General features: G+C 39.4%; 1 protein-coding gene across 1 annotated transcript in view; it reads left to right on the forward strand.

Annotated features, from left to right (window-relative positions):
- The window catches only part of DLGAP2 (DLG associated protein 2), a 387,953-nt gene that overhangs the window by 345,519 nt on the left and 14,651 nt on the right, over nt 1–27,783 (forward strand). Inside the window, exons 8-10 of the mRNA XM_065630895.1 lie at nt 14,642–14,991; nt 25,168–25,253; nt 26,488–26,903. Coding sequence (XP_065486967.1) covers nt 14,642–14,991; nt 25,168–25,253; nt 26,488–26,903 — 852 coding nt within the window. The remainder of the gene's footprint in view (nt 1–14,641; nt 14,992–25,167; nt 25,254–26,487; nt 26,904–27,783) is intronic.

Consider the following 27,783-nt stretch of genomic DNA (forward strand, 5'->3'; position numbering starts at 1 on the left):
TTTTACTTTTCTCAACGAGTGGGACTTTGCTTGGCAACGAGTAAACTTCAGAGAATTCCACATTTACTGAACTATCAAGCACTAATTCCAAAACCAATTAATTCAAACAAGGTCACATTGCATGAGGGAGTTTTCAATTACAGCTCATACAATTACTCAGAATGCCTGAGGAATTGCAGGTTTCCTTTCTACTGACTTAAAGCTGTTTTCAGCTTTCCATTTTTGAAATAAGGGGCTACGTAGGGTGAATTTTTAGAGCACATTTGATATTCAGTCACAAAACTCCCATTACCAGTAAAGAGATTGCATGGTGCTGTACCTACAAACATAAAAGCATGAGATTATGATGTGTCATCAAGAAGTAGTACTGTTCCATAGCACATCTACCCCTGCAGACCCCAAAAGGTTTTGGTTCCGATTCTCTGGTTGCCATCTGAAAACTAATGGCAGTAGTTTGTTTGGAGGTTTTTTTGTTTGTTGGTTGGTTTATTTGTTTTGTTTTTCCAAAGATAAGAGGTTACCAAGGCAAGACGAAAGTCATGGTGCTACTGCATATGGAGCTAGTGGAGTTCAGTGAATGGTCACTAAGAAGACAAAGGGTCTCTAGCACCTCTCCCATTAGGAAAGGATAAGAGAGCTGGGACCGTTCAGCCTGTAGACGAGCATGCTCAGAAAAGATTTGTTAAATGTATATAAGTATAAAAATTGGAAAACCTCACTCCTCAGTTACTAAAAGAAAGCTGGTTTATGATCAATTAATGTGTGATTTTATTTTCTCAAGCATGAGATTCTTCATCTGGGTGGCTGCTTGGATCTTCTTGATGCAATGCACTATGGCTAGGAAAACCCAGCCAAATGCTTTGAAGTAACATCTCCACAGTTTCTGTTCTCTCTATAGAAATAAAAGCTGAGTCTTAGAGGTTTTTGCTCGTATCCATTGCTAAACAATAGCTAGCAGTGGTATCCACAACAGGTGTGTTTAAAACCACGAAACTTTAAGTCCAAATAAGATACAGAAGGCTGTTTCCTCCGTTATAACTTACCTATTGACTTTGTTTAATTACTGTTGGGGCTCCAAGGAATTATCTGGCACTCTAATTCTCTGCAGGAAACATACCATATATCTGCAGGAGCACTTGGGGATCCTGAGTTAATACTTTGATGCTATGCCAACTTGTGTGCCTATACTGTGAGAATAAATCTTATACTAACAAACGATGAGCCCGGTTCTACTCTTGGATGCACACACATCATTTTCATTGCTCTGGGTATATCTGAGGAGAATAATTAGTCTTTGATTCTTTTAAATACATTGAAATTCTGCTGCTATGCTGACACTGCTGTTTGATAGCAGCTCTACATGGTGGAAGTGGTCCAGGGAGTCACTGGGATGAAGGTGACACAGGCCCTTTGGTTGGAGGAGTTCAACAGAGGATGGCCAAGGGGCCATTGCAACTGCCCATAGGTCTGGGATTCCCCAAGATGGAGTAGGACTGTGCTAATCAGGGCTGCCTGGCCTCTTCAGGCCAATGAGGCATGAAAACAGTTGGAGCAGTGGCCAGGAGCTTCTCATAATTCTCATTCTCCTTGGTGCAGACGATCTGCAGAGGCAAAGACAAAAAAATGAAATCACTGCCTTCCATCTATGGTTAGTTTAAAAAATGTATAATGAGTGTTTCTCCCTTGCTCCTGCTGTTCTGTGCTTGACATAATTCCTCCGTAACCTATTAGATTTGCCAGACAGCTGGTTCTCTTTTTATTAAAATGGACACCCATGCTCCCTTCCCTGGCAGAATTTGGCTTCAAAGCTGTTCTGTGGGATCAGTTTTTACAGTTTTCTCAGCTTCATTTTCTGTATCATAAGGAAAAAAAAAAAAAAAGGTAATTAAAAAAGAAAGCATAAAAGAGAGGTGATTTACTGCTCAGGTGTTTGAAGCGTTCCCGACAAGATAGAAGCTAACAGTGGCAGAGCTAAATCTCAGCCCAGCTATTTAGCTTGAGGTTGCCAGAGGTTATTGTCACCAGGTGGGTCTGTGCAGCTGTGGGAAGCTCGCAGGGCAGGTGAACCTGGACGAACCAGTTCATAGTGCTTCCTGGTACTTGCAGTGGAAAAGAAGATAGGATCCCTCTCCTGCCAGTGCTTCTCCTTCTGTGTTTCTCAATGAATGAAAAAAACCTCTAAGGAGTCTTCTCAGAAGCTCTGCATGTACTCAGTCCTGGTTTTTGTTGAAGGCAGGTACATCAGGAGCCATAATGATGATGTGTGCACTGGAATTACAATGCTTGCTGTGCTGGGTATAGAGACATCATTTTGATTGCATTCTGACACTAATTTTTACTAGCTCACATGTAATATTTCATCCATCAGAGCCTCAGCTCATCAGTTAATGTAACTAAGCATAACCCTCTTGAAGCTGACCCAGTTTTGCTTGCTGACAAACTGGCCATTAGCTTTGTTATACTTTCAGTACAACAGGAGTGTGAGCTTTGTTCTGTTCTAGCTTCTTTACACAAAAAATTCTTCCAAAAAACTGTACAGCCACAAGGGAATTCCTCTCCTGTGTGTCTTAGCAAAAGCACAGGGGCTTATGTGTAAAGAAAGAGAGTCGCACTTCAAAATAACAATAAACTCCTTTATGGCAGGTCAGGTCTTGCTTCCATAGGGACCCTTCCACTTCTAGAATGTACATTGGATAGTAAAGCTATTTCTAAAAATGTATCAACAGGCATATAGGGAGGCAATTTCAGGTGCTTTCGCCACTGTTCTGCTTCATGGCGAGGTTTAGATTGGCTATTAGGAAAAACTTCTTCACGGAAAGGGTTGTCAGGCATTGGAACAGGCTGCCCAGGGAAGTGGTTGAGTCACCATCCCTGGAGGTGTTTAAAGATGCGTAGATGAGGTTCTCAGGGACATGGTTTAGTGGTGGACTTGGCATTGTTAGGTTAATGGTTGGACTCAATGATCTTAAAGGTCTTTTCCAACCAAAATGATTCTATGGCAAGGACTTTGTGATTAATGCTCACCAGTTACAAATGTACCTCTCCTGAGGGACGTTATTTCTAACTTGCGAAATTGCCTTTTCCAGGAGAACAGAATACTGGTGGGCAGCTTCCAAATAACAGAGGCATCTGAAGCTAGAGACAAAGCAAGTTCTTCACTATTTAACTAAAGCTGTGTCTGTGTTGCAGTGGAGAGGCACAGAAGTAGGAGAAAAACCTTTAGAGTTACCTTTTTTATTTCCAGCCAATTCTGGGTTTTTTAAATATAAAAAACTTGTTGGGAAGCTTGCACGTCTCTGCCAACCTCTCAGCAATTCCAATCCTCTATTTTCACTTCCCTGAAATGGAATTTCAAGATAAACTTGTACTTAAGTCTCCATTTCTGTGTCAGGAATTTTTTTCAGACTCGGATCTACTCTAGAAGGGCAATTCCTAAACTTGATACTTAAACATACCTGAAAGATTTTTCTTTTTTCCAAAGGATCAGAGAAAATAAAGATACTAGGCAGGAGGGCCTAGGACCTCTAAAAAAAGTATTAGATAGCTATGTTTTGGTGAGTTTGACTCAGACTGAATACAGCATGTGGATCCTCTTGTGCACCAACAGACAGTCAACAAACCCATACCCACGCTGAGGTGTCTTGCACCCACCTAGTAGCATCCCGATACTTACCAACAAACTCTGTACTCACTCTAAGGCCATGGTTTAGTCTCCGTATACAGTCCATTAAAACATGCACATTGGAAATCAGGAATGTCAGAGCAATCCATGCAGCTCATCACTACTCCTCATGGGCAACTAGAGGACAGTCGAACGGGGTTAGGGGAAATATTCAGTTTGAAGTCACTTGGCTTTCTGAGACTGAGAACAGAATATCAAGGACATGTCAATGAGTCGTGATTTTTATATCCATTTCTTTCCTTCTTGGGATAGTTCTGTGTCCAGAAAAATACATGTATTTCCACTCTTTGTCTCCTTCCCCCAACTGGAAAAAACATAAAAATTTCAGTCATAAAAATTCATCTAACCTAATACGTATATCTAAAATGTAGCCGTCAAAGGCAGTCACATTAATGTCGTATTATAGTCGATGAAATGTGATTTTTCTCCTTTAGGATTGGTATCTGTTATGAAAGAAGTTGTCCTCTGGTCATCCCTATTTCTCTCTGTTGCCTGTATAAATTGTCTACCATGATAGCATAGTATAGCTAGCTAACTTTTATAAATCTGAAAAGTCAGGCCTATTCAAATTGCGTTACAGGATGAAACCCAAGATTAAATCCTGGTCTCACTGAAGACAAGGATAACTGAGAGAGCTCAAAAGCCAGCAGCATCATTTCCTGCACCTAAAAACAGGGTTGGTAGCCTGCAAGTGGCTTTCTGAGCACTGGTTTTGACACTGACACTGACTCCATCTGCATCGTAGGTAAAATGATTTCTTCATTTGGCTATTGCCTGTACTGTTACTGATCTCAAAAGTGAACTATGAGATCGTGTCCAGACTTGTACCTTTCTGAGGATTAAAAGAATAATTTAAGGGTATTAAATTATCTTTAATTAAAATATTTTGTAGTCACTTAAATTCTTTAATGTAGGACTATTACCATAATGCACTATTAAAATTATTCTGCTGTGCAACCCTTCCTTAAGTGATCAAATTATTTTTCTCATCCTATTCAGTTTAAAATTCCTTACTGTAAGTTAAAGAAAATCACAAGCTGTAGGTAGCTACTGTAAGAATGAGAATAGAAAATATACAAACAAACCCAATGACAAGCCTACATAATATGTCTGTGAATGAGTTTAGGAGGCTGATGGAAATCATTTGACTTGAGTGGTAAGGGTACGTGGGAGTTCAAGAAGATAATTTTTCTTTTTTAACTGTAGAATTACAGCAATATTGGTTTGATTCTACTGAAAAACATGTTCAAATTTTCAATTTTCTTTCAATGTGGAAAGAGTAGCCCAGTAAGACTGACTTTTAACACTTGGAGCTCTTTTTTCTCTTTGATTCTTAGTGTTTTCATGATGTGACAAATGCAATCTGTATTCCTGAAAAACCACACATAAATTCTGTAAACAAAGTATAGTTAAAGGTACCATTTTTCTTCCTGCAGCCGAAAAACTGAGATGGTGATTTTTTTAATGCAGCTTCAGTGTTTTAGAGGCACATAGGAACTGTTGAGAAGACCAAAACAGCTGCCAGCACTTTGCTTTGCCATCTACAGGATGCTGGTTAGGCTATAATTTCTCGCTAATTAACTGCTCTAAAATAGAACTCTTTGTAACTAGTCCATCAGCAATCCATGATGTTTGTATTGCCCACATCTCCTTTAACTTTGGCAAAGGCTTACAGTTTCTGACCTTGATGTCTTGTTTAATTTGCATTTCTGTTTTGAGACTAACATTAATTACACTGTCAAAACAGATTTTATCGTTTACGTAACATGGGCTGCCTACAGACCTAAGTTTCCTCAATATGGAGGCAACAACTTACACACTGAATGACTTGATTACAGTAATTCCTTTTATACTGTTCTCTTTCTGGGAGATTGTAGTTTGTACTTCAGCTTTTTTTCAAATTTAGTGGTCACATTTCCACGTCATTGTTAGTTTCCTGTACAAGATCAGATAGACATACAGAACTTAAGCCTAAAAGGATTTACTCTGAATATTGAGTCTAACCTGATGCACACACAGATTAAAAAACAAACAAACAAACAAACAAACAAAACACCACAAAACCTCATCCAGTAATTTGCCTTACCCCGGTAAATTCTGAGTGAGGTTACAAGTCATGCTAATGATTTTCACAAGTGTTGTATAGATTCTGTTTAGCAGGGAGATGTCAAAAACAGATGCTGCTTTAAAAATAGCATTTTATATGGGATTTGTATGACAGCAGTGTCTCAGTGACATGCTATTTTGAAAAGCTCTTTTAAAAATCACATATAAGAACACAAATCTTGACTATGATGATAGTATGTTATGATAACGGTCCAGATCCTGAGTTTGCATGAATTGCTCTGAGTCCACTGACTTCAACATCAACGACTTCAATGGGATTAACAGCATGGGCTGGCCCATTGCCTAAAATTGTGCAAACAATTTAAAAACTACAGAAACACAGAGGGTTTGCTTTTAATACCTCTGCGGAGCTACAAAGGGACCTTGCGCCAAACTATTACTAGCTGCTACGTTGTAGCTCCAGTAGAAGGGATCAAGGAGCAGGAAATTGAAATTCAGTCATTAATGCAGGCACATTCCACACAGGCTTTCTCTAACAGCCAGATCACAGAGAAAATGGAGCAGAGGAGATGAATCTCCAACCTTTCCAAAGAATGAAGATGAGAAGACAGGAGAGGTTATGTCCCAGTGCATACCAGAGTCCTACCAGTGCTGTCACAGGGACAGAGCTGTTGGCTGGAGTTTATCTTACCCCTTTAGGCATTTCCAAATTATATGTCCAGACCTAAGCTGGTTGTCCTTGATTCCCTTTATGGCTGACAGAGGAAAGTAGGTACCTGCATAGGTTGATTCATTTCCTGGTAAAATAAGCATCAAAGGTGGGAGAGCATTGCCCTCAGAATTGCTTATTTTTCTCCCAGTAGTTCTAAAACAGATCAGACAACTAACTTAGAATTCAGTGACTGTTTTTTAAGTGACTAATGTGAGGTGAGATGGATTCCCATTTATAGTTCTCAAATACTGACTGTATCTTGAAGGTATGACATAATTCATTGTTACTAAAAGACACTACTTAAAAAACTGGCACAGTATAAATACAACATTTTACCCCCTTGGACTATGGCAACATGAGACCACCTGACCTCAGGATGTGACAAATATCCAGGTTTACCTAAATTTAATATATGTAAAATGACCCATCTGGAAAAATGGTTAGGAAGTTATAGATACCTACCACCCAAACAATGCTTTGGGTTATATAGTTTAAACAAAATGCAGCCCAACATATAAACTGTGCTGATAAAACTCATGTGGGTGTAAGAAGTGGTTTCAATAACATATCTCACAAAAATATCACTGTGAATTTATCAGCCGTTTCTTACTACTCAATCTAGAAAGCAAGAAACATGGTTCTTTTCATGGATATCCAAGCTCAAAACCACTCTCAATTGCGAAACTGCATGGTCCTTTTGCTGACTAGGATTCACTGTGGAGGGCTGAAAGAGAAAAGGGAAGAAGCAGGAAGATGGATTAATAAATAAAGCAGCGCTCTGATTATGTTTAAGAGAAATCTATCTGAGATTCAGTTTAAAGAATTAATTTGTTTAAAAACAAATTTCTCTCATGAAGTTCAAGTACAGTATGACATTGCTAAGTTTTAATGACTACTTTTGCAGGGTTTGAATAACCTTACTGTTAAAAAAAACTCTCATTGCCTTACAAATGGAGAAACTCTTGAACATGGAAGCCCTTAGAAATGGCAGGGTCTTTCAGTCACAGAGCAGAAAGCAAAAAAGTGGACCTATCCAGGGAGTAGAAAAGAAAAGGCCTTGAGGACCCTGTACGTGAACATGACATGTCTTCACCTGCCCTACACTCACGTACAGTAGACTTTGTCGCTGTCTACAACTACCTGAAAGGAGGTTGTAGCATGGAGGGGGTTGGTCTGTTCTCCTAAGTAACAAGCAATAGCACAAGAGGAAATGGTCTCAAGTTGCACCAGGGGAGGTTTAGATTGGATATTAGGAAAAACTTCTTCATGGAAAGGGTTGTCAGGCATTGGAACAGGCTGCCCAGGGAAGTGGTGGAGTCACCATCCCTGGAGGTGTTTAAAAGACGTGTAGGTATGGTGCTTAGGGACATGGTTTAGTGGTGGACTTGGCATTGTTAGGTTAATGGTTGGACTCTATGATCTTATAGGTCTTTTCCAACCAAAATGATTCTACAATTTTCTGATTCTATGACTTGCATTTACATTAATTTAGCACTGCCTAGGGTCAGGTAATGGAGCAAAACATTTTTTTTCTGTGCAGAGCCTGAGCACATACTACTCCAGGACAGAAAAGAGAAAGTAAACCCCAGATCACCAGTGTACATCTTTGAGGTGGACACTGTTCGCACACATCGAAAATGGCAGACTTGGATCCAACAGACTAATTTAACTTAACATTTTCCCTTAACCTTTTCCCCTCATTCTAGCTCATCACTTTTTCTTACTTTCATAGCCAGAGGCTGTACATGTCAAAACTAAGCGTATCTAAATCATCTTGTTACAACTGAACTTTAAAAGTATTACTGATCCCAGAAGGAAACACCTTTCTAACATTTCAGAATTTGACTTTAGGAAAAGCCAGATTTGCTTTGTGAAAATTAAACTGCCCTGTTTGACACTACTGTCTCCTTTTAATCATGTTTGGCATTGGAGACCAGCGTATAATGGAAGCTGACAATAGGAATATATAAAAGATGTGTCCCAACATCCTTCGTTTTAAATAGGGACTTGTATTCTTACTTTTGACATACAGAGCTTACCAGAAAAATCATCAAAGAGTTCGTTCTTTTTGTGTGAAATAAACTCTTTTAGTGGCTGAGAATTTTTTTTCTCAGAAGTCCTCTTTGGTTTCTTAATAGTCTTTTAATGTTCATCATTCTTTGTTTTCAGAAGTAACTGTTACGCATCCCTACGTACATTTTTATTTTAAGAGTAGCTCAGAGGTCCTGATGACCATGATGGAGCATAGTGAAGAGATTTCAGGGCATTTCAAGGACAACCATGTTTGCTGGGGCTGTAAAATCCTTTGGCTAGAGCAGCATTCGTGGTGGTCAAAAGTCTATACCAATAACTGAGTACCCTTTTCATATAGGATTAGATTTAATTGTGGCCTTTGATTGTGAGAATGTCTCTTTTTCCTCTTCTGAAGTGGTGTCAGGGTTAGCATTGCCCTTCCCTGTGCAATGTGGAAGATCTAGCACCAGCCTGGGAGTCTCCACCGTGTTTCTCTCCATGCTGTGGTTCCTCAGAGAACCTTTCCCTGTCTGCCCGCAGCAACATGCCCCCGGGAGCTCTGCCTCCAGCACAGCTCCACACGCCCTGTGGAGTCGTCATCCTCCTGAATAAACCTCCTTAAAAACCAGAAAATCCAGTTAAGTCCTGCAGTGTGTCATAAGGGACAACCGTTTCCTTTAATTGATGGTGCTTTCATGTAAATTCATCATCCAGTTAACTTTGTGATCTTAGCCTAAATAATGTTATTTTCACTAAGTGCTTAGTGATTATATTGATTTGTAAAAACCCCTCAGGTGACTCTATCTTGCAAAAGGACCAACAGCGGTGATTTATTAAAAGGCTGCCTTTGAAAGGTGTTCTGAATGTCACCCACAGCCGCTGATATTTCATCAAATATATCACGTCTCTTCTGCCTTTTGTCTGTGAATCTCTATGCATAACCTGAAGTTACATCTAAATTGAATTATTTTAGTCATTTTATTTCTAGTATGAACTGTGTCGGCACTGAAATATGGGCAGAGTAACTGACTCATTTCTACAGCTGTAGCAACAGTAACCTTAAGCAAGTTTAGTCAAATGCAGTGTAGATTAAGAGGGATGTTCTGCTCCCAGGTATATCAATTAAATTTTTAAAAATCCCATTACTTAAGAATTATCGGGAAACTTTCCTTGGATTTCTGTCGTATGTGTTGAAACCATCAAATTGATAGTTCTCCAGTGCCAGGATTGTCTTCTTGGTTCCTCTGCCTGATACTCTGGTTCTGACCAGTGCTTCACAGCTGGGATCAGAAAGCACCTGAGAGACACTAATGCAGTTTACAGAACAGTTTACAGAACACTTGCAGCATCTCTGTGCCAGATTCAGCACTGATGGGCAATCTTGTGTATGTGAGAAGGGAAATGGTCATCTGGCAGTTAAGGTATCAAATGTGAGTCATGTGCCAGGAGAAGATGACTGGAGCCGGCATAAATGGGCACTGCACTCTTCACATAAAGGCAGTGATCCTTACAAAAACGGATTGAGGTGTTACACTTTTTTCTGCCTGAGTGAACAAATTAATGCACATTATGCTGCATCGCTACCTGCTCCTTTCTCCTAAACAATTTATATCTGGTTTTCATCATCATTCGATCTAGCCCGCTACGAAGCAGCACAGAACCATTATGTTTTCTCTCAGTTCCTCTGATAATGTCCTTCCTTAACAGAAAATCCAGTGGAGACCGTTGCACAGCTTTGTGTTGAAGTGGGGCAAGTACCTGAATAGATAATGCTTTGATTCAAATGGAAGTCTGAAATACCCATGTAGTTTAGAATTAGAACAGTTTTTTACCATTTTGATAATATTTTGTTGATGATCATAAGGTAACAGATGGAGATAAACTGTATCTTCTAAGCTCAAAAAAATTTTCCCACTTTGTTAAAAAAGGCAAAAAGTAAATTCAGCATTCTTTATTAAGATAGCCTTTGAATACAACTGGAAGGAAAATGCTAATTTCTTTTTCATAACTCCTTGTGTTTAGTTTAAACATGAAAAATATATTTACCTCTTATGCTGTTTTTTTTTTTCTTTGCATTTTAGAGCAGCTATAGATTTTACAAATTGATTAACAGTGTGGCGGAAGGCTGTTGCTTTTACTTTGCTTGGCCCTCCGGACTGCTGAGAGAAATACCAGGAGTGCCCAGCATACACACACCAAAACTACTCCGAAAACTAAAGAAATCAGAAATCTTTGGTCATCTTCTGTGAGCCACAGAAACAATGGAAGATTATCCAGGACTGATGTTTTATACGCCAAAACATGAAGCATGTCTCTGCTTCTGCTGAAGTCCACAATTTAAATCAGCCTAAAGTCGCACAGCAACAGCTCTGCCTGCCCGGAGCTCGGCTTTGGCACCCCCTGCCCTCGCGCTGTGTTTCATCCCCAGCTCATCCTGCTGTGACTGACGACAAGGATCCTCCGTCCCACTCTTTTTTTTCCCAGTTCAGCTCTCAGTGTCCTGGATGGAGTTACCGGGGCACAGTCCTTGGGCAGCGCTCAGTGCCCCGGGGCTGCATTGCCCAGCACCCGCCCTCCCTGCAGGGACAGCAAAACTCACCACAGCTCTGGGGGCTGTAGAACGATGGACCAAAAAATGGGCAAGACATAAAGCAGCGCTGAGGAGGCTTTATGTGCTGACTTTGAGCTAATAACCACTAAGGCAAATAAAATTTGCAAAGTAGCAAATGATGCAAAGCTGACAGGAGCTCCTGTCCATTAGCATAAGAAGGGGATGATAACTGAAAAGCAAGTTCATTTTCTCTTATGAAAAGGAAATATTTCTGCCCATATGTAATATGTGGTCTGTATGATTGCCAGGGCCAAGAATTGGACATGATGGAAAAAGATATTACAGATGATAACAGGAACATTCACAGATGTAATAATTAATGAAAAAAAAATTTGAAAGTGACAAAAAATTTCATGCTTCAGATCTTAAGCCAGTACGTATTTATTAGAGACCTAAGACCAAGCATGAACAGTAAACTATGGATTACAGTGTTACTTTTCTCCTTTAACAAGCCTCTAATCTATTATGTAGTCATCTCTTAAGTCAGGAACACATACCAAGTTTATCTAAGACAAGTCTTGGTCACATTATTCATCTAAGTTATCCTATTTACTTCACTATCCTATTTACTTCAAGAAGCGATTGGACAACGCCCTCAGACACATGGTGTAAGTGTTGGGGTTGTCATATGCAGGGACAGGAGTTGGACTTGCGAGTCCCTTCCAACTCAGGACATTCTATGATTCTGTGATTCACTAGAACCACTTGAGTGTTTAAAGCAAATAGAATTTGGTGGCAAGGTTTGCCTCACAAATTCACACCTCCATCCTCTTACCTCATTTTGTTACAGTCTCCAGTTAGTCCCAGATTTTTGTGGCTTTGAAACTGTTGCTCCAGATACAGGCTCATTATCTGTGTGGAGATGGATTTTTTTATCCCCTGCTCAATATTTGATGTCTGTGACTGTAGCTTAGAAATTAATCGGATTTCTTCCTGCCATATTACACTGTAAATATGTAACCAGTTTCTCATGAACATTCAGTCTTTCTCCTGGTTTCTTCTCCTTGTTGAACATCTGTGGGTCTGTGAACATACATTTGTGAACAGATGTGAACATTCCTGCTTAGTGCTCATGATCAAATGCTTGCCAGAATACTGCAGTAACTAATGCTTGGTGGCTTAAAGACATGGCACTCCTCTGAAACAATCAGAAATTTCTAGAATAAAATATTCAATCCTAGAGAAAGGGGGCAGGGGGAAGGGACTCTTTTGATTTTTTGATTTTGCCACAAGGAGATTTTTTTTCTTTTTTAGAAATGTAAATGAAGTTTAAGTTAGCTATGAAGGGCTGCAACAGAAGGTTAACATTATGTCTTCATTAGACAGACAAGTGATCTGCTGCCCAAGTAGTAGGGATATACTTGCTTATGATGTTTCATTATCACATTTACCATATGCTTCATTATTCATTGCTATTCTTTTGCATGAAGACATACAGTAAAAAAACAGTAAATTAGTTAGAAGAGTGATAATCTGTCTTATAGGTAAAAATATCTTCCTGTTCTGGATTTCACTCACCCTATTTCACCCCGTCATCTCTATTTCTAATGTTTCCCAGCACTTTGATCACTTGCATCTCCATTTGCAGGGGGAAGGTGGGGGAGCAGTATTATGGCAACTCTCTTAGTGGAAACATTCCTTAGAGCCACTGCTCAAGCTCGTAAGACGCTGTCTCAGTTTCCAAGTATTACAGTCTCTCCCTTCTTCGATGAACTTTCTGTATACCCTACAGCATCTGGAAAATACTGGGTTGTTCTTTCTTCTTAACTGCTGGTTACAAAACTGACAGGAGATAAGATTGGTGATAGGACAACAAAACAGCACTTCAAAAAAAGCACACTGTCTCAGAATCTGAAGAGCAGGTTTTCACATCTTTCACTCTGTTAGAGCAATTTAGCTCAGAGCAAGACTCTCCTTAAATCTCTACCGAAATTGAGCATCATCAGCAGTAACTCAAAATGTGCTTCAAATGAAGGTTTTCACTTCCTAGCTCTGCCTCATTCTCTTTTATTTATGATTATCAAGAATCAAAATTTAGGAGTAGTTTTCTGTAGGCTCACTTTTCCCTTAGGCTAGCCTGGTGATACAGGGTCAGCTATCGCAGGTATTAACAAATTCCTAAGCTGATCTCTCCGGAGAGCTGCAAAATAACCTCATATCAAAAAGCAAGGTTACATGACTCACTGTTGCAATGTCCAATGCATTTTAAAACATCAGAAAAAGGCAAACCTTTTCCTTAAGTCATTTATTATCCTGGTCTCTGCATGTATACATTATGGTATTTCAGCATTGTTGATACGGGGAAAAATTATAATTTTCTTTATCTTCCTGCAAGTATACAAGAAATGAATTTGATTTGATTTTCCTGTTCAGGAGTACAGAAAGCTATATCATGATGCATTTTTGTATCAGTTTCTAATTTGATGATTTATTAATATATGTGCTTTGGGGAAAAAAAAAAAAAACCACTTCCACAAATGAAATTCTCTTATTAGTACCAAAAAAGTTTAGTGGGCTTAGAAAATTACAGAATTTCACTGTGTGATATTAATGACTAAATATCTCTATGAAAGCACTAAAATTTGTAAGGAAGCATTATTGGCATAATTCTCCATCTATAGATCTTTCTTGAGTGTTTTATTGAGCCTTTTTGCTGCAAGACAGAATCTGTGTTAAACCACCTTCAGACCCGCTACACTCATCAGACTAGAAGTCGTAGTTCTGCTCTTAGGCATCCAGTTCCTGGTGTTTCAGACCCATCTTTGTATCTATATTTCCATATTCTCTGCATTTAAGGTTATCCCCCTTCAATGTATGTTCCAAGGACTTAAGGCTTACTGCAGGATAGTAGATAAAAAGTCACTGCTTTTGGTATTACTTTTAGTTTTTGCTTGTTGTCCAAGTATCTAGTAGTTTTGCATATATTGGAACATTTTTTTGCATGCCTGGATTTTTCTTTTATTAACTGTGTTGTGCATATTTTTAAAACATGCTTCTTGTATAAGTCCTCAGTCTTGCCTAATTCCAGCCACTACAGCTGGAAGTATTTTTATAGTTTAAACTGTGGCATACTATAATGTAGAAATTTCTGAATAATATTTTATTACAGTATGTTGATGTTACTTTCTTAATACACTGTATCAATACAGAGCCCACAGTTCAGATGATAACGAGAGGAAAAAAAAAAATAATCTTCCTTTATTTCTCTTACCAGCTTCACAGAAACATGTGAAACATGCAGAAACAACCTCAAAAAGCCCCTGTGTGCACCTACACACAAATCCCCACTAACTCTTTCATCTCCACCACAATCTGGGACTCCCATTTCCACCCCTTGCTTCCTGGTTGAAATAAAACATTGCTGTGGGTACCCATCTGCCTCTGAAAGACACTTTCACCTAATAGTGAGGTTCATAATGAGCACTCTCTTGCAACATCTTCATTTTGAAGTATCATAATCTTAAGGTAAAGGTGATTTCTGATGTGAAGTTTCCATCAGATTGATCTTGGTTTCTTGTTTCTTTTTTCTATTTTTTTTTTTTAATTCTTTCCGTAGCTGTAACTTACACGAGTTACAAAAAAACACCGCCACCGGTACCCCCTCGTACCACTTCCAAGCCACTGATCTCAGTCACGGCGCAGAGCAGCACAGAGTCCACGCAGGACGCGTATCACGACAGCCGGACGCAGAGGATTTCCCCGTGGCCGCAGGACGGGCGAGGGATGTACAACTCCACCGACAGCCTGGACAGTAACAAGGCCATGAATCTCGCCTTGGAAACCGCGGCTGCGCAGCGCCACGCGTCCGAGGGCCAGAGCACCTCCATACGCACCAGCGACAAGGCCATTTTGGTGTCAAAAGCAGAGGAGTTTCTGAAGAGTCGCCGTTCCTCTATAGGGATCCAGGTAGCCTGTCATTGACATCTGTTCTGTGATGAATGGCTTGCCTTCTTTCTGTAAATAGCATAGAATGAGCCATTCAGCTTCGCTGGCTCTAATAATCTAGCAAACAACCCCTGGCGGCTTAGCGTTAATTGTAATTCATATCATGGCAACGTGGCTGTGCAGAAAAGTCTTCGGCTAATATGCTGTACCTGGAAGAAAATGAATGAATAAATCTCTAGGGAGGTTACCTGTCATTAACACTTGATATGAAAATTATACTGCAGAGCTACAGGTGAACAGCATGTTCATCTCCTTCCCTCCATGAATTCACAGTCCTTTTTATAGAATTACACCAGCTTTAAAATGCTTGACTGTATTTTTTCCATTATCTTTCTCTTTTGACCTTGGAAAATGTGTAATGCTGCTGGATCTTCAAGTTATTCTGCCAAAAAAGAGCATCCCCCCCCCACTTACTTTTAGTTGTGCTGGGGAGAAGGTACCAAGGAAGAGAAGGAAATGTGCTGGTATAGATACAGCATAATTATAGATGGCAAGTAATGAAATAATATTAATAAGCATAGTCTTTGAGTATTGCTCCATTTGTCCACCAAAAAATTGAATATTTATTTCACCTGACAAAATGTCTGTCAGGCTGTGGAAACCTCAGTTACATTGTGTTGTTCTGGGTAAATGAAATAAGACAATTCCAAAAGCACAGTCTGAATGCTATTCCTTCTACTAATTGGAAAGCACTATAGATAACAGTGGTCATGTGTTTAAATCCGTAGGAAATACCAAGTAGTAATAAAAATCAGAAAAATGAACTTGCAAAGAATGTCCTTTGAGTCATAGGAGCAGAGGAAAATTTAGACTTCTGTTGTTACTTAGACACATATATAATTTAAAGTATGTGAGTATTCCCTTTTACATCACTGGGTTCACTTCTGCGCTTAAAAATCTCTGCTTTTCCCTGTCGACTATAGAGGAAATGCCATGTATTTTGGTATATATACAGGTATTGTGGAGACAGCAACATAGATCTTGAGAAGGTAATAGTCCATGTAATAAAGCCCAGTCAGTGACTGTTCATCTACTACGAAGTATACTATTTTGTTTAAAAAGTAGTAATTTTCTTTCCATTAATTTCACAATACGAACAGCGAAGTGTTTGGGTTAAGCACGTCACAGCTACTGATTGAACTTCACTGTTTAACATCTTAGTGTGGTATAACTTTGCTGTTCCACGACGTATTAGACTAATGGGAAGGTTTTTCCAGCAAGCTGCTTGTCCATTTCTCAACATAAAACCATTTGCTTCTGCTACTTTAGATGCAGAAGAGTAAAATGTAATTTAGCCACAATGGTAAAATATTCAGATTGCTACTTTTCAAATGTTTTACAAAGTAAATAGTGTATCCTAAATTGTCCAGAGAAGGGGCTTAGCAGATTACAGAGAAAAGCTCAAAGGAGCAGCCAGTGATTTTGGGTACCTTTTCGCCTCTAACCTGAAATTTAGTCTTCAGAAAGGCATAGTATCTAGGCTTGTTCTTATCTCTTCTTTACAGCAGCTGTGCACAGTGGTATTTAACAGTGTTGGTGTCTTCCTTCAGTCAGTGCCGGTATTTCAGCAATTAATTCCGAAACTTTGATTACATCACTTGATCCTATTTCTTACTGCAGGTGATGACCAGTACTTTTCACTGGGCTCTGACCCTTCTTGGTATGTGGTGTGCTTAACAATGTGTTATAATCTGCAATGACTTCCATGGAGGCAGCGGATATTCTGTAGCGACCTCTCATCTGACGCTGGCCCAAAATACTGGTTCTCAGGTGCACACACTGAGAAAGGCAAATATTGTTTGCAACAGCAGGGCTTAGAAGAATGAGCTGTTTGTTATCTTTTGAGAAGTACAAACTGCTTGGTTGCACCATTCGGCATTAGATAAGGTTAAAATTGCAAAATTACCCTCAACTCAGTGTCCTGACAGCGCAGTTCGGTTGTTTCGGTTTTTGTCTGCAGTAAGTTTCAAACTTCACATTAGCGTGAAAATTACCTTTCTGAAGCATTTCTAAGCAGAAAATGCGTTTTATTGTATTTCTGTTGTCAAGTTTGTAAGGAATAAAAATGAAGGGTAGAATACTCTGTTGCAAACTACATACATAGTATTTATGCCCCCAAAATACAGTAGAAGTATTTAATTTATTTTAGACTTCTGCATCAAAGCACCTTAGAAAAGGATGTTTTTTATTCACATATTTCCTTGATTGACTAAATGACTTGTTTTCTCATTAGCATGCCTTGCTAGGGTAATGCATTGAATTTGCATTTATTTGCATTAATTAATTTGCTATCAGGATGGTTAATTTGTGCATTTTTTAAGTTTCATTCCTTTAACACATTGGTGTGAGGATGCTTGCTAATGGAGCTTCACAGAGGAGCAGAGAGGCACAAAGGTAAAGAATAACGAGTGATGCCTCTGTGTGTGGAAATGCTATGGATCCAGCTTAGGGCTCCCATGTCTTTGGTATATATGATTTATGTAGTGCACCTGTAATGGATAGAAGTCCTTTTAAAAAGTCCTGGTATACTCGGCATGTGCCGTAGGATTGATATTCACATGCACGGGAGAGCCTTGGACTTCCTGTGATGATCTGTAGCACCTTGTCTGCAAGGACAGAGAAGGGCACAGATATCGTGGCCCTTGCCAAGGTATGTTAGCCCTGTCCCAGATGGGAATTTTGAACAAAAAAATCTTCAGAAACAAAGTTCTTCCAGAAAATAGCTGTGGTTTGGTTGGTGGTGGTGGTTTGGTTTTTTTTTTTCACTGCCATATTTAAATCAAGAGGAATGTTGTCAGATGTGTCAGTGGCACTGGAAAAAAATGTTGATTCCTAAATTCAAAGGAATTGCAGACTACTAATTCTGTATTCAGGAGGATTAGTACCATAGCTTAGCTGCCTATTTTTTGTGTCAAAAGGGGATCTTCTGCATAATATTCCTATATATCTCTAATGAAATTATTAGCGTCATATGGTAAAAGCTTTGTTCAAGAAACTCTACAGTCTCAAACTGGAATTTCCCTTGAAGGCAAAGCATCCTGTACCCGCATGGCACACTTACTTGGATGAGCATCTACATTTTCTTTGTACCTAAAGGTTATACCATCCTTGTCAGTGCTCTACTTCAGTGTACACATAGCAATCAAAAGAAATATTTGCATTGATTACACTGGTCTTTCGGATCAGAGATGATCCAAAGTTTTAGAGGTAAGCATTGTTCATTCTCCTCCTGAAATCACTGTCAGCCTGTGCTTTCGAGAAAGAAATTTCTGAAGTCCTTGGCCTGCAGAAGTCAGTGAAAGCTTTGATAACACCTCCACGATACAGAGGCTATAACCTGGCCTTCAGAGTTAACATTGACCTATACATATACATGTGTGTATATATATATATAGATGAGTCAGAATTCACAGGCTTAGCCAGTTAGCAGAGTTCCCAGCCAGTGGCTGCATTTTAGCCTCCTCACTTGTCAAAATCTTGGCAGTTGGAAATGTAGTTAAAACAAAGTTATGGTTATTTTAAAGCCATCTAATTTTTTACTCTTTTCACAAATGACTGTTGCTCATTTTCTTAACTGCCATCTAACACAATGAAACATTCAAAGTGGGGAAGACCCAGATTGCTGCCTCGCAGAATATTTGTTGCTTCAGAACAATTTGCCACTCAGCATTAAATGCACTGAAAAAGTTATGAGCAGCCACTGCTGTGTGCACTACTTTGTTGTTACTATTTCATATTAGCTTGGCACGAATCCCATTTCAAAACTCTGACATGCATTTTTAGCAAAACATGCTTTCTTAAAAGACCCGTGGAAGTTTCCAACCCGTTGTAGGATATTCTCATGGTAATTAGCACTTACCATGCCGTGCAATGTTTCTGAGTAGTCCAGATGTTCTGCTGGGAAGTAGTGGAGTAGTGAAATGAGCCCTGCGGTGAGACACCAAAAATCCCTCAAGCATGAAAGCGTAGATTTCTTTTCATGGGTTTCTAAAAATTATTTTGAAAGAATGTATGTTTTTTGGCTGATAAAAGTATTCTGTCAGTTAAGGAAAGCAGTAGCAGTTAGTACTGTAGTTTTATTTGAAGAGTTTTTCCTGCTTTGAAGTCACCGCATACAAATGAGATCTCCCTGTACCTGAGAATGGTTATCTGCATTCACAATTACATGTACTTGATCTAGTGTCAAATGTAGTGTTTTCTTCCCTTTTTTACTCTTGTTATCACTAAGAAGCCTATGCAAGAGAGGCAAGGTGAATTACTTCCCTTCCTGTGCATCATCAGGGAGATTGTTTATTAAATTCTAATTATAGAACAAATCGGTTACAGCAGCAAAAACCCATTGAGGGCAGTGAAGTTGCATGGGGAGAGATAATGCGGCCTGAAGGACTCTTATTACCGACGCTTATGAGAAGAGCAAAAGAGACCAGGTTAAAATCTGTTTTCTTACACATTGAACATATTAACTTCAAGCTTCCCTTAGAGACAAAATGTATAGAAGCTTAGACTGGAATTTTTAGGACACTACAATGTTATGTCACAGTGGTCGTGTTTAAGAGCAGAATAATATGTTAATAGAGAAATAGAGGTTACTTTTACGTAGTTAATATTATCAGCTAAAAAACTTAGTAAATACTTTGAAGGAATAGTTTTGCCAGTTCATGCATCCTTTTCTAGAATGAGTGCCGATAAACAAACTAAGATTGGTTATAACAAGCAAGTTTTTTGCAATACTGATTTGTATTTATTCAAATAATTTTGTGCTAGTCTAATATACTCGTGGATCATTTAGTACCAAGTCAGTGCCAGTATCTGATACTTAGTTTTCAAATTTTGAGCTGGATTGGTCAGTAGTGACTGACCACAGAGGATTCGTTGTATTGTCTGCTCCTTGTACTGACAGCAAAAAACATGTAGGGGAGTAATATGCCTTTGTGAAAAGATACAACAAATAAGACAATCTCAAAATGCTTCATTACATTTACTATTAATATTATAAGCCTTGTGGGCACACTATAAGCCCATAAAAAAAGATTTTTCACAGCATAAAGTGCCAAATTTTTAAAGAAGTTTTAGTTTATTAATTCTTGTTTGCAAGGAGAGAGGGAGATGACCTGCTATATTAGATCTACTCCTTTCCTCTGCTTTTGGTCGGTGTCTGTCTATTTTTGTTTCCTCCTCTGTGTGAGACTCCTTCATAACCAGATAGACATATAAATTGTCACATAATTTCACTTTATTGAGATTGTGGGCCAGTTTGCAAGTATTAAGGCCTTTAGAATGCATGCAAGTATTAAAACGAAAATGAATCATGGACAATAACAACAGATTTATGAAGACTTGAGTTTGAGAAACCACACAATCAAACCAAACTTATTACTTTTTCTTGTCTGCTCATTTGAATCTAGCCTGGCCAACCTGATTAAACCTAAAGAGTTTCCTGCTGTCTTCTAGCAGGAGTTTTTATACTATCTGCCATTCAGAAATGCAATTTATTTGTTAATTTCTTTCTTTGTGTCTATAAATTGTTTTGTTATTTCCCACTTTTACTTGTGTTGGCATTTGCCTCCCTTTTCCAGATCTATTTTTTTGTTGGTTGTTACAATATTTGCAAACCTAGATTGCGCAAAAAGAGAAAAAAAATGGCATTCTCCTGCTGTTGCAAGGCAAAGTGAGAAAATTAAAGTGTTAAAATATGAAGGCAATAATCAGGTCATTTAGTCAGTGTCAGTCCTGGCAAGCTGGAGGGAAGGATAATTTGGCAAGAGTTTATATTTAGACGTAACTGAAGTAATTTTTATTTTGATACCTGGGCCATCATTTTCCTGATAATTTTGTTTTGAATAAAATTTTAGAGTAGATTACTTCACTTATGCCTGTAAATTCTGGGTGTTAATTGCATATTGGGTGAATTATTCAGGATATACTTCTAGGTGAAATACCAATAAGAAAGCACTTGACAACAAGTAAACATAAAAGACTTTTTCTCCATTTGTTGCATCAGTGGAAAGATACCAGCCCATCAAAAGTATAAAACGGAAATCTACCTTCACACCTCAGAAGTAGAGTTCAAAAGCAGACATGCTATCTGTTACTAAAGCAAACAATGTTGTTGTCAAAACCAGATATGCTTTCGATATGCACTACGGAAGGAAGGTGTATGTTGCCAGTCTGCCTGCTTTGTTCGCACATCAATTGGCCAGATTCATGTTCTCCATAGGGACCTTTCCTTGTTTAGATCCTTAGATCATCATGTTTCCATCATCACTATGTCTGAGCTGCTGAGACATCCCTGTGGAAGCCAAAAGTCTCTTCTTTATCCATTGAGCATTGCTCACCTTTACAGTGTTACTGGATGTTGGCCCCACCAGTTTGATACCATCGAGCCTATTTCCATGGCCACCAGTCTGGTCTTCACCTGATCTCCCAGAATCGTAGGATGTAGAAATGGCCATCCTAAAGATATCACTGTATGAACAAAGTGCAGTGCTTAAGGAACTGAAAGTGAAGACTGACACATGGGGAGATGTCAGCTTGGTTCTGTCTGTCCTTGGCTGAGGTCTGGTCTGGCACACAATGCCCTGTCCCTCCATGCTGAGCCATATGAGTGAGCAGGAGGCCCTGATAAATCCTGAGTTCCCATCTGCTCAGCTTCTTTGACCTGGCCACCCACAGATCTCTTTTCCATTGTCAAAACTTCAGGCTTGTAAAGGTGTGGAGCCTGTGCCTGCATCACTGACACCATCATCTGCAGCTGCAGTTCATGTGAACAAGCTCAAGGATCTCAATCAACAGTCCCACAAGTGGAAGTAATGATGTCGGTCCTTTCCTTCGGACCCAGTCCAATAGAAAATAGTCCGATAGGATAGGATAGGATAGGATGGGATAGGATAGGATAGGAATCATTGAATGGTTTGGGTTGGAAGGGACCTTAAAGGTCATCTAGTTCCAACCCCGCTGCCATGGGCAGTGACACCTTCTACTAGACCAGGTTGCTCAAAGCCCTGTCCTGCCTGTCCTTGGACATTTCCAGTGAGGAGGCTTTCACAGTTTCTCTGGGCAACCTGATCCGATGTCTCACCACTTTCATGGTAAAGAATTTCTTCCTGATATCTAATCTAAATCTATCCTCTTTCAAATTAAAACATTATCCGTCATCCTACCACTACGCTCCCTGATAAAGTGTCCCTCTTTGTCTTTCCTGTAGGCCCCTTTAAGTAATGAAAGGCTGCTATAAGATATCCCCAGAGCCTCTCTAAGAGGATACATGAAGGTCTGCGCACTTTTTTTCCTAAGTCATGGAAACAAAGTGCTGGCTGTGACAGAAGGCAGAGGACTAATCTTCTGCAGAGTATGTATTCAAAGTGAACACTGGAAGATAACTACGTGAGCAAGCTCTATCTTCACGGTGTCCCAGTGATGAGGGTAATACCTCTCAGGGCAGTGACACAGGGAACAGGGTTTTCCTTATATATCTCCTTCCTCAGAAGTTGAAGTATAATGGACAAAAATGTCAGCCTGGACATTATGAACAATAGGTAGATTTTGAGGCTGCATCTCTCTCCCTATAGAAGCAGGAGAAAATGTCAAAGTGCAATGACCAGTTAGTCAAAGGCTGGAGGAGAGACTAGGTCTTTTTGCACAGCCTCACATGGCAGTGCTTCTGACAAGCTCTGATAACGGTGTGAAGGAGAGTCACAGTATAACTGATCATGAATGGCAATCCCAAGGCATGGAAGGAGTCATTGACTTTGTCGGTTCTTGAGGCTTCTTCATAACAGGTAAGATGCTGATGGCATGATGAAGTCAGTACACCTGGATTGGTCTGGATCACAGCTAGGACTGTGTTGGAAAGCCAGCACTAAGGGCAAATCATGCCTCACAAATTTGAAGACATGCCCTTTGATGGCATTATTTGTCGTAGTTTAAACCCAGCAAGTTCCTAAATTATGTTTTTTAGGTCAGACTGACTCTGGTTACTTTGGGGATGAAGCCCAATACCATAGCTCTTCTTAACAGTTTAGACTTCATGAGCACTCCAGATGTTGCTAGGGATTTCAACATCCAAAGGCTTCCTCCAGAAAGTGTTTCCTCAGCTTGAATGTAATCTACAGGCACACCCAAGAGCCACAGTCTGAGCATTTTGTGTTACTGGCTCATATTCACTACGTAGCATCTCCTCTCACTTTGAGAATAAGTTGATTTCACTCTTCAAAACACGCCTTTAACTGAGTTCTTATCACTGTAGTCACAGCTACAGGTGTAACTTACCTCTCTGCTCCCCCCGGCAACAAGCCAGATGCATATCTCATTCTTGGCCCAGAGAATTCATTTCTGCTCACCAGTCCTTAATGAAGATGTTCTGTATACAGCTTTCCTCACTTGCCTGGAAGGGCTGGGTAAATACCAAGTGGATCACTTAGTCCTGAACTTATTATTCAAGACTCTTTTGCATAATAGACCCTTCTACACTATAAATAAGGATATCTTTCCTGATAGCTATCTCTTCTGCTGAGAAACTGGACCTTATGGCTGTTCTACTTACAGCAATGTTCTTTCAGGAGAGAGTGACCTTCCAAGTGCAGCTTAAACTTCTCACCCACATTGCAGCCAAGACTCACCTTAACTAGGAAGCCAGCTTGCCTGATTTTTTGTTGTTTGTTAAGGGGTTTTTCTCCCCAATATGCCTGCCTCTGTGGTTGAGGCTTTTTTCCACTGCCAACATCAAGAGGGATCTTGCTTTTTATACTGACACCACGAAATCCTGGAGACTGTTATCAAGTGTCATATCTTAGTTCAATGTGCTGCCCATCCAAGGGAATATAGCCAGCTTCCCCGCAACTGCTGAGGTGGAAACAGACAGCAGCACATCCTTTCTGCCAGACCACATGCACAATAAATGGAATTACTGAGAAATATCTTTCCCCGACAGTTGTCACACTGATATCTAGAGCTTTTGGCAAACCTGTGCCTGATGCTATGCTGCACAGTTCAAGTGTACCATTGACATTTACTAAAGGGTTCCTGCACTAGTTGTTTTCATGAACGTCTCCAAGACCTCCACTCAGGTAAATCTGAACAGGTAGTGATTACTGTCTGGAATTCTGCATTCTTCCAGGCGTCTGGTGGGATGCAGACTGTGCAGCTGAGAGGCAGCTGCAAAGGCCATTGGGCTCCTTCCAGAGGTGCCTGTGACTGCTGCAAGGGGAAAAGTTATTTTGTCTTCATCACAGGATGTATTATTCAAATTCACATACATTCAAATTCATGCATATTGAAAAACTAGTTGCTGATACTATTTTTTTTTTTATTGAACAGGGAAAATAGCATTTAAAAGGAAAAGTAAATTCTCTTTTTCTTTTATCCTGACTCTCCCTTGATTCTATATGATTTGCATACTGCAGCGCTCATTATGTCTGTGTCAAAGACTTGGGGGCGGTGTGGTGGGGGGGGTTGTTATATAAAATCCCACAGAAACTTGCAAAAGCAATGTGGTCTCAGTTATGAAGAAAGGTCTATAGCAAATACATTTTGGTAAGTGTATTTCAGATGGGAATACTATAAAAAGTGCATAAATTACTTGCTCGATATAGCATTTTCAGGATCATGTTATTCAAAAAGGTGAGATATGGCATTCTGCTGTATCCCCTACGTCATTTAAATGGTTCTATATTTGTCAATGAAGTTGTCAATAAAATTTCATTGCAGCATTTCCTTTTATCGCTTGCAAGTTTATGGGGCTACTTGAGATTTTATTTTATTTTGTAAATCAAGGGCTATAATGAGACTGCTTTCTAATAATATAAAAAGGAACTATCTTGTGGATTCCTCATTCTAAGAACAGGTCTTCCAGACTAATCTTAGTCTCTGCTTCCACTGAACTGAGTAATTGCATCTGCTTAGATTTGAAATAGGGAATTAAATAGCAGAACAGAAGTAGTTGTGCAAAGCTTTGTATTAATAAAACACAGCACCAAAACACTGAAACCAGGCTGAATACCTATTTCATTTATTTCACTGTGCTAGATGTTTCTTAGCAGTAAGAGAGGAAATGTATAATTACTTTTGAGTAAGTGCAGGTAGAAATAGTGCTGAGTTGTCACTGCTCACTCTGCAGATTTATCTTCTGTGTTGAATTAGGTGGAAACAGCAACGGATTCAGATACTGAAAGCAGAGGCCTACGGGAATACCACTCTGTTGGAATACAAGTGGAAGATGAAAAACGGTAATTCAAGCATGTACAAAAACCTGTAGTCTTTCATCCCACAACACAAATTTGTAAACAGGGTTAATATTAGAACAAACATCTGGCAAATAATGCCCGTAAATAACTCACAAAGCCAAATTTCTTATATGCATGCTGCTCATTTGGTAAAATTTGTAGAGATTACCTAGTAGTTGCTACTATTTAGTTAACTTTCCAGTTTTTATTTGGAGGGAGGTAAAAATTTTAAAGTAAAGTAGTGGATTAATATAATTTCATTATTGGCAGAACAAATACAAAAGCTGTATATTGGAGTACTTCTCCTTCAATAGGACCCGTTGTGATGACCCAGGCTTTCCCAGCCCACATAGGGGAATATAATGGGTAGGCTGTAACCCATGGTACCTTCGTCCTAAGCTAGGATCAGCTTTTATGCTCTTTCAGTCCTTCTCTAGCTTTGTAAAACTGCTGGCCAATATACGAACCCACCCGTTGCTCCTGGCAGGCACTGTCTGTTAACTATGGGATTGGGACCATTATCTCATTTCATGGCAGCTGTCAGGCAGTATCTGGCCGCTAATTGCCTTTTACCATCATTGCCTAGAAGTAATTTGAAACAATAGGCTCAGATGTGAGAAGATTTCACAAATAATCTTTGCATCTCTATCTAACTTTTTAACATCAAGCTTTTCTAAAATACCATTATTCGGTGGCATATTACAACAGAAAATCAATGTTTCACGGCCATCCTTTGAGGCAAATAAAAATACTACACTCTTAAACCTGTTGCTACTATTTTTCTTCTATTAAAGAATTCTCAACAGTCCTAACTTAGCTGATTTTCAGATTTTATCCAATTATGATCCTTAATATTTGAAATCTTTTTATACATTTACTTATCAAGCTTCTATCAGGAGATGTAACCTTGCAGTTCTGCTAGTTATTTCCAGTTCATTTAGTAATGATACATGGTATTTTGTAGTGTGAGAATAAATCAATACTTGCTTCCAGAGATAATTTAAATGATTTTCTTTTGTATCTTTGCTCAGATCAATGATGCCACTATGCATTTTGGTTTTCCTCTCTGTTGTTACTCATTGTCTTATTTTAGAGATGTATGTTCAAAGAAAAAATATTTAGCATAAAGTCCAAGGAGAAAACCAGAATACATTCACTGAAACATTATTCTGTGCCCCTGTATAATCCTGTAAGTATTTATGTCTTAATCTCTTTCCTTTCTTCCCTCTTCACCAAGACATGGACGATTCAAGCGCTCAAACAGTGTAACAGCAGCTGTCCAGGCTGACCTGGAACTGGAGGGCTTTCCAGGACACATCACCATGGAGGACAAGGGACTTCAGTTTGGCTCATCGTTCCAGCAGCACTCAGAGCCCAGCACGCCCACCCAATACAGCGCAGTGAGAACTGTACGGACACAGGGACTGTTCAGTTACAGAGAAGATTATAGGACCCCAGTTGACACCTCAAACCTTCCACCACCAGAACCCTGGCTAGAGCCAGCCATTGAGACAGTAGAGACTGGTCGAATGTCTCCTTGTCGACGGGATGGATCTTGGTTTATGAAGTTGCTACATACTGAAACTAAGAGAATGGAAGGATGGTGTAAAGAAATGGAAAGAGAAGCAGAAGAAAATGATCTTTCTGAAGAAAGTAAGAGCATTTCAGTATCTTTTCTCATAGATGTCTGCTAAAATAAGAAATCTGTTAGGATAAAGTTGTGGTCTGTAGTTTTTCCTTACTATTTTGTAGTACCAAAGACACTCTACAGAACCATTAGATATAAGATCCCTGTCCTGCAACTGAATCTGCAAGCTGGTGTTTCCCAGAGTAAATTTTTGTAGTAGTTGAGGAGACAGCCACAGAGTCAAGCTCAGGATCCAAGTCTGGTATTAGATATAGCTCAAGTGGTGCAGTAGCTCCATCCACAACTCCAACTCTGACATATTCTTCCAGCTTACTTCTATGGCTTCAGTGCTTGACCCTTTGCCAGAGCACACAGGGTGGTCATACATGAACATTTTTTTGCCATTTTCCAGAAACCTGAGAATTTACCTCTTTTTAATGAACAGTCACTTTTTAAATGTTTTAATTCATTTGCAGGCACTTCTGCCTATCATAAAGGGTCTGTTGGAAGAACAGAAAGGAGTAGGCGAGAACAATAGTTAAGTTACTTCTTCAGTTACACAGGCATATACAATATTAGACAGTTCAGCTGCATTTTCTTATTACGATTTTGTCAAGAATCATTATTATTCTCTCACGTTCTGTGGACACCTTGAAAGGAGTGATGGGATAAAGTGAAAAATAATGTAGACTATTTTGGAACAAGACCCAAGCCAGCACTAATGATAGCAATATATCAAAGTGGTCCTGGCACTTGCTAGCCAGCTCCCTGTGATTCCCTCTGAGGTCAATTATCCTTGTTCTTCAGGCTCAGTTTCATAAATATTTCAATCCCTGCCAATCTGAATTATTGTCTCAGTTGAGATTTTCTCAGATCGCAAATTAGTTCATATTAAGTTTTCTTACT

The sequence above is a fragment of the Caloenas nicobarica genome, chromosome 3, assembly GCF_036013445.1.
Source record: "Caloenas nicobarica isolate bCalNic1 chromosome 3, bCalNic1.hap1, whole genome shotgun sequence".
Lineage (NCBI taxonomy): Eukaryota > Metazoa > Chordata > Aves > Columbiformes > Columbidae > Caloenas > Caloenas nicobarica.